This window comes from Labrus mixtus, chromosome 21 (genome assembly GCF_963584025.1).
Source record: "Labrus mixtus chromosome 21, fLabMix1.1, whole genome shotgun sequence".
Classification (NCBI taxonomy): Eukaryota; Metazoa; Chordata; class Actinopteri; order Labriformes; family Labridae; genus Labrus; species Labrus mixtus.
In genome coordinates, this window is record NC_083632.1 from 18,066,599 (window position 1) to 18,075,031 (window position 8,433).

General features: G+C 41.6%; 1 protein-coding gene across 1 annotated transcript in view; it reads right to left on the reverse strand.

Annotated features, from left to right (window-relative positions):
- Positions 1–933: 933 nt before the first annotated feature.
- LOC132955840 (caveolae-associated protein 1-like) overlaps positions 934–8,433 on the reverse strand; it is a 29,436-nt gene continuing 21,936 nt past the window's right edge. Inside the window, exon 2 of the mRNA XM_061028893.1 lies at positions 934–5,194. Coding sequence (XP_060884876.1) covers positions 4,319–5,194 — 876 coding nt within the window. The 3' untranslated portion in view covers positions 934–4,318. The remainder of the gene's footprint in view (positions 5,195–8,433) is intronic.

Sequence of the window (8,433 nt, forward strand, 5' to 3'; positions counted from 1 at the left end):
GATTTGCTGGATCCCATCCAGTGTTGAATCTTAAAGATGTGTTACAAGTAAATATTGATTAAATAAATCATAAAAAAGGAGGGTATAAGCTTTAATGTTGTTTTATTGAAGATAAATCCCAACAGTCTTGGCGACTTTTCTATTTTTCAGTCCCTCTAATGAAGTACATCTTCATTTCATTTTTGACTTGGTGGATGTTGGATGTCTCTTTATGTCTGTTTACATTTATGGATTAAAGACAACAAAGTGGAAGTTTAAAAAAAAAGAAAACTTCAACTCCAACTTTATTGTCACTGAGGCGAAATTTGTTTTGAAGCCAGGTGAATTAAAAAGTATTTTACATAGCATAAATAGATCAAATGAAATCAATATAAATTAGAATTAAATGGCTTTCAAAAAACAAAACAAGAAACTCAATGACAGTGAATCAAAGTATTTTTTGGAGCAAACTGGTGCAAACCAGGTCTTGAAATTGGTCTGGTAGCTGGAGAGGTGCCAGTTAATTTCCTGAGCACTGCCTAGCACTCACTGAGGGCAGCCCCCTCACGCTGACATCTTTCCATTAGTACATGTCCATGGGATCTTATTTGTGCATATGTGTAGATTTCAGCCTGCGTGAACCTCTCAATACCAGAGTGTAAAATAGAATTTCCCCACATAGAAAGTATATCTTCTTCTTTTTCTTTTGCTCTTTTTTCCTCTTCCTCATTACAGCAACATTTTAAAGCCAAATAGCAACAGCATGCATGTAGATCAATGTAACATGAGCTGTAAATTTAATTTAATTTGGCAAATTAAATATATATTGAAAAAAAATACTAAACAAAAAGCCCCACTGAATTTGGCATTAAACATATATAATGTTGTGTAATCAACAGGGGTCCTTGTGTCCCTTTTTTATGTTTCAGGATCAAATAAATAAAAAACAGAAACTGTGAACCAAATAGCTTTTATTAATTAAATCATTAGTGGTTAAGCAATGAAACATTAAACAGGAAACAAAACCAAAGCAAGGAAACATTGAAGTGTGAACTACATTTTGTGCTTCGCTGTTCGGGGGGCCTCAGCACGGCTGCATGTTGTTGCTGCTCTGACAGACATAGCTCCTCCTCTCTGAATGGCTGAGCATTAAACCACGATAAGAATGTTCTTTTCTTAAACGTGCCAAAAAAAACCCCTGCAATATTTCATCGCTGTAAGTGTGTCGATATCACATACTGCGCGTGAAATCTGTGCACACATCAAAAATAATTGGGCCCGGGAAGCTGTTTCTAAAAGAAGAAGAGGTGCAGGCAGCAGAAGGCGAGAGGCTCTCATTGTAAATAAATCATAATGCATGATGATCTGCACAGGCAGTGATTCACATTATATACATAACAAAAGAAAAAATAAAACTGTGATGTGATTGAGATAGTAACTAAACTTTGTAAGATACTGTGTCGTGATCTTTGGTAAATCAAATCTTCTTTTTTTTTCACCCCAAAATGTTTTTCTTTCTCTTTGATTGACTGCTGATCTATCCAGGTCAAACTCCCCATCAGCCACTTCAATGTCCCGCTACGCTTACCAGAATGTGTTTGGATAGATGCATATGCAAATTGATCTCGAATGTGCTTTTAAAATGCAGTCAGAGCAGATCATTCAAGAATGTCAAACATTAGTTCCTGAATTAATTCTCGCAAGGCACTCCTCATAATATACCACGAGGCGTGGCGGCTATATAAAACACATTTATACATCTTGTTACGCACTAAAAAAAAATGTGACATCAATGTGGACATCTTCTAATATAAAGATCAATTGAAAGAGAGCAGTCAAGAGATCAGGTGAAATGCACCTCTAATCTGCAGCAGAGATCATTAGAGTGAGATGACTGGACACTAGAGGGCAGCGTCACACCGCAGCAATAACATACACACTTTTTAGGAAACTTTGTTCTTGCACATGGACTGGACCAGAGAGTACACAGTGTTGATAGGAAGTTTAAGGTTTGTAATACATGCTGAAAGAATTGGTCCTTAAATCTGTTTATAAATGAAAAACATCTTTAAATAGCACATACAACGTTCAAAGGAGATCAGAGTGTGAAAACGAGCAGTGAGGGAAATGTAATGGACCTATGAATGAGCTGTCTCGGCTCTGTGTTTTGCAGACCTTCATCTTCATTGGTTCTGGTTAGTCTTTGGTGAAAACCGGCGGTAAAATGTAACAAAAGTATGAAACAAAGAGTGCAGAAAGGACAACTCTGAGGCTACGTTCTGTCACAGGAAAAGGAGATGACATCGGCCTTGTGTAAATGGTGATCACATAAAAAAAAAATCAGACACAAAACATTAAACTGTGAGCTCCAAAACTAGAAGTTACAACCGAACCGATGTGCTTCTAATGATGGGTCAAGGCAGAGTAAGATAACACTTGTTTAAACAGCTGAGCAATGAATGCATGGAGAGGAAACGGTTCATGTGTGTGTGAAATGTAAAAATATTAAAATACAAGGAATTTCTGAAAGAAGTGTGAACATGTCACAAATCATTTTCAACAAATGCAATGATCAGAATGATGATGATGCGTGTCCATATTCTCATGCCACTATTTACGAGTGGTTAGCACTTTGAAAAAATGAACGCTGACAAGTTACATTTTCTTACAAGGGTATTGGTGTTCACCTCCTAATGACCTCTTCATAAGAATCATCAGCCCTGTCATTAGCCCCCCCGCCTCTCTCCCCAAAGTAGCCCCACCCACAAAAAAGTTGTTCTCTGATTCCTCATCCCATATTCTTCGTCCTCTTTCAGTTTTCATGAACATCTTTTTCATCCAATCACAAAAGGACTCTAATCAGCCCCTTGAAGTGCTTTCACAAATACCAGAAGAATTTTATTCAGCCTTTCGAAAACATATTAAAAAAGCCCAACCTTAAGATGCTAAGTGATAACCTTTTATTCATCTTAAATCTCTTTGTATTTTTGGCCATCGCTCCTTTAAAAAATAAACAACACTGTGTTGACCAAGGTAACTTGCTGAGATCTGAGAATGCAAATGTTGGAGTCAGCTGCTGACTCCTGCTCTCTTTGCAACGTGCACACTTCATCTAATCTTAATATTGCAATTTTGAGTGCAGCATTAGAAGAAACAACGGCACATTATTGACTTAAAAAAATATATTGATATGTCAGATGTGTTAGGAAACAGATGTCTGTTAGGGTATCGAAACCTAAGGTGTCTTAGCATGCATTAGGAGTCTTGTATTTGTCCGTAACAGGAACCTCTATTGTTGAGAAAGAAAGCCAATGAAGAAGTGCAAAAACTGCAGTTCCTCGAGCGTCCACTTGAGGCTGGCTGCAAAAGCAAACCAATCCCCATTATGTTTAAATATCCATTTGTACAGCAGAAATCAACATGTTTATAGCCTGGCTCGAAGAACACTTTCAGTCTCTTTAGCTCATTACTTTATTGGGTGACATTTTTAATCTGCTTTATTATAGGGTAAAGAGTTGTGCAGAAATATTATTAATAAGGGCGTTATTTGGATTGAAAGGTGGCTGTAATGTGGCTGTTGGCAAGGAGGCTTTAGGCCAGTCTCAGCTTGACCTCTTTGCCTGTTTTTAGATGATCATAAATTGTTTTCATGAATTGGTCTTAAAGGGGTAGTTTGGTATTTTTTGCGCAGGCGGAGAAACGGTGTGGCAAAGTAGTGTTAAAGCGAAGTGGCTTGCTGACGAAAAAGTAAATCACAAGGAATTTTCTCAAGCCAGCCCACATTTACCCCAACTTAGTTTTATAGCTTGTTTTTTCTTTAACATTAGCAAAATTACGCCGTGCAAACAGCCCTCGTCTTTAAAGCCATTTAGCCTAGCTTGTGTGCAGGCACTCCGGCCAGTCTCTCCTTAAAGGGGCCGCCACGCTGACCAGCAACTCCTGAGGCTGATATACTTACTATTGGCACGTACCTCATCCAAAGTCACTTCAAAAATACAGAACTATCCCTTTAAAGCATGATCCAACATGGGGTCCTTTAATCGTGTAACATTCCTTAACAGCATATTTCAATTGGCACACATCTGTCCTGAAGCTTTCCTGACCAAAAGGGTTCTTTGGCACTTCCTTTGGCTAGTCTGGGCGTGAGAATAACCTGTCGAATGAGGCAAGAGCCATGTTCTCAGAGCTCAGCAAAAACGTATTTTCAAAACACAAGTCATCATAATTTAAAGGAATGGCGGCCAAAATCTGAAAGATCAAACGGTTCTTTTAAAAAGAACTTCAGGGTTGGTGCACAGGATTATTTCAGGGATGTTGGCAAATCTCTTCTTCGTTACATCTAGTCGCTGTCTCTATCTCTGTCTTCATGCTCAGCCAGGACATCTTGGTCCTCCTCTTCATCCTCCTCAGCCTCTTCCTCGTCCCCTCCTCCGTTCATCATCTCCATCTCCACCTCCTCTCCCGCCTCCTCGACCTCCTCATCCACCCCGCTGAAGTGCTCCTCTGGGCACACTTCCACCATCTCGGTGCCTTGTTGGACGACCTCAACCTCGCCTTCCCGGATTTTCTTGACGTGGAAGGTGAAGGGGGGCACCTTGTACACGGCCGTCTGGGACCGGGCGTAAACCACGTGGTCAGGCGTAAAGGCCTTCTTCACCTTGTCACGGGATGTCTGCATCTTCTGCTTGCGCTCTTGGTTGACGCTGATGCGGTTTCCAAGCTTGCCCATCTTCTTCTCGATGTTGTGGCGAGTCTTCTCCAGGTTCTGCTTGGTCTTCTGCCTGGTCTTCTCTATATTCTCCTTGGTTTTCTGCCTGGTCTTCTCCAGATTATCTTTTGTCTTCTGCTTCGTCTGCTCCAGGTTGTCCTTGGCTTTTTGTTTGGTCTTCTCCAGGTTCTGTTTGGTCTTGGCTTTGGTCTTATCCATCTTCTCCTTTGAGAAAACCGTCTTCAGGGTCTGCACGCGCTGCAGGCTGCTGCGTTTGATGCGTTCGGCACGGGTCTCTAAAATGACCTCCTCGGCCACCTCTCCCTCCTCATCAGACGAGAGGTCTATGTGGGGTTTGTCTTCCTTTTCTCCTTCTCCTCCCTCCTCTCCCAGCTCCTCGTCAGCTTCCTTGAGCTCTAGCAGGCTGCCTCCCCTGCTCCCAGACACCGATTCAGAAACCTTCATTGATTTGGACACGTTGAGTTTGGAGGGAACCTTCACTTCATCCTGTGAAGAGAAGAACACAAAGACTGTCAATGCAAGTTCATGTTAACCTGGCTGAAAATCAGGTTGGACAAATATTATAACTGTCCAATGAGACCAAAACCAATCTGTGCCCAATAGTTATGGTGAGAAGGCAGATTCAGAGTTCTGAACAAACACCTATCTGTGGGAGTGTCACCCACCTAGGGGAGGGGTTGCTGCCCTTTGTGATGTCACAAATAAATTTTTTCCAAAGGGCCTGTTTGAGCACACATTTCTCTGAAAAATGAAGCAGGAAAAAAAAGATGGAGAGGATGGACTTTTCTCATGACTGTGGGGTTTGTAGACAGACTAGAGACGCATTATTAGTGTTAGAAAAACATGGTAAAGTGTATTATGCATAATATGTGACCTTTAAAATAAAGGACATTTTATCATTCTAAAACATCCAAATGTATGGAACATTTTGACAACCTTACTTTTGAAAAGTCTCCTAATACTGTAAGTGAAGACTTTGAAATGTTTGGATGAAATTTAAAGTTTGAATATGTTTAATATTTACGATTTCACCACAGGAAAATCTGGCGAGATAATCTTTAGAAGCATTAAAAAAATCAGGACTTTTCTGAAGATTGTGAAAAATGGGATAATCAAGCCAATTATCTTGCAATGTGTGTGAGTTTGTACATTTGACTTGTGTACACAAGACGTAGCTCAATACAACTGGTTCATTTGTTTTGATGTTTTGTGCGTCTAAATGTAAACAGAGTAATGCGAGTATAGCTCTGTAACATAGGCAGAGTGTTTACGGGGTTAGAATAAGGGATTGGTTACTTGATGGTTTAAAATTGGCACCAGCTGGATCTTTGGGATAGTATGATTGGCAGAAGAATGGAATGCCGACTATTATGAAATGCACGTGCGTCTATTTGTAAATTTTTCCTTCCTCATCCAGTCTGCACAGGCACACACAGGCAAAACAAGGTGATGAACATCACAGCCTAAACAGAGATGTGTGCTGATTACTTTTGGCAGAGAAGAGACTAAGAGCAATCTGTAACAAGACTCCAGGTGTAACTCATTCATGTCATACCAAAGGAAAGAAATGACAGAGAGAAATATGTGCAGAGGAATGGGAAACGTGGACATGGAAAAAGACGGGGAGGGGCTTTGATAGAGCTCTGAGCAAAGTGCTGAAGAGTTACACAGTGAAACCACATTTTGAGAGAGAAACTGTGCATATCATTCTCCTCAAAACACACACACACACACACACGCACACAGGTGAGGAGAGAGCTTAAAGGTGTTCCAATCAGGATCAGGGTGAGTCAAAGTTACGGGATTTTATTGTGTTTTTCTCTGCGAGTTTACACACGCTCTGATTCTGAACAATGAGACAACAGGAGAGACATGACACGACTATGAGACCCTGATCTACTTCAGTTCTTTTGTAGTAATAGATAAAAAAAACAACGTGTATGTTCACATTCGCCTGCACTACAGGTATGGACACCTGGACAAACAAAGTCAAAGTCACTGTTAAAGTCACATAAATACCAAGTGATGCTCAAAAAAGGCCATGAGGTAAGTTCAAAGGCATGAGCTGAGTCAAGCACACCAAGTAGGAGGTCTAGTCCAAGCCCTGACTTTGTCTTTAAAGTCCTAATCAAGCCATCATGAGCAGTGACCCTATGGGTAGCACAACCCTCAGTATTGGTGCTTTCACACATGCACATAACTTCTGAAAAGTTTTCAAGAGTAAAAACAGCTTCAGTTCAATTTTACTGCACAATAATTAACTGCAGTTTTTTTAATGGGATGAACCATTTACAATTCTAATCACCCCTCAGGGAAAAGTAGCCTGACTAGATGCAAGGATCTAAGAATAGCCATTTTATCATTCTCATAGTTATGAGCTTTGAAGCCTCCAGGGCCCACAGGTTTGGATTTGGGTGTTTACTTTTCTTACATAATTGTTCAGCTCAGCACAGTTTCACACCTTCAGTACAGAACACCATGCACAGAGCGGACTCGCCCCTGACCCAGGCCCACCCTGACACAACATTCCTGCACAGCAACACCGAAAGCTTCTTCTCCTACGATTTGTCAGCTCTCATATCAACCTTTTCACTCATCGTTTCCAACTTGTACATCCTGATGAGGGAGCCTTTTCTTTTCCTTTCCCTCATGTGCCCCCTTCACCTCTCAAATGCAATGCTCCGGCTTGCTAATGATGGGATGGAAGAAAGGGGGAGGGGGGGAGGGGGGGTTCTTCCTCTTTCCATCACGGCAAATCCTCGTCCAATCGGGCTCCTCAGTGTCTGCACGAGGGCCAAAAACTTGTTGTACGTATTGTCTTTTCCTCTCCCTCTGCACAGCTTTTATGTTTCATGGTCAAAACAGGAACACAGTCGAGCCAGAACAAAGGGGCACAGGGGAGGGGGGGGGGGGGGGGGGGGGGGAAGGGGGTAAAGCATGGAAATGGGAGACGTTTTTTTTTCCTCCACTGTTGTATGAATCGAGTAACAACAAGTGGAATGATGCTTCAGAGTCTTGGAAAAACCATCTGCTCAGCAGGAAGATGATAGCATCAAAGTGTTGGAAGGTGGAGGTATGAGCGTGGAGGGGCGGTAGAGAGGGGGGGGGGGGGGGTCTCCTCTCTATTGTGTTCTGCAGCAGTGTGATGGAGGTTTTATGAAGGTATTGTACTGCAGTATCTTGGGTAAACTTGACCTTGGATGAAGGATTTGGGCTTTCCTGAACAGCTGTGTGGACAAGGCGGGGCTGCTGGAAAATACCTGCACAGCTCAAATGTATTACATCTTGTTTCGATCTCAAGGACAATGCAGTGGGTGTTGAAAATCGCTTAAGCACCGTGTGGTCCAAGTTTGATACGGACAAAGTGTTTGTCACAGGAGTCCTTGTTAACGACTTGAACGTTTGCACGCTTTTTCTTACAGGATATATCATTTCTTTCTAGGGACAGAGGAGTGTCCTGCTTATTTTTTTTAAAGCTATAGTTGCCATTTAGTTTGAATCATAACGGTTATTTTTCTTTCTTCAGGTGACAAGAATGACTTACATGTAAGAGGAATGGTCAAAGACCGTCAGAGGGGCTGAGGGTGGATCTGTCCAAAATCAATTGAAGTCCAACACCATACCGCTAAAACTCAAATATACACTGGGAAGAACCCGGGAAAGAAAAATAACCTTCAAGCGGTCCAGGTTCAAATCCGACCTGTGGCTCCTTTCCTGCATGTCAT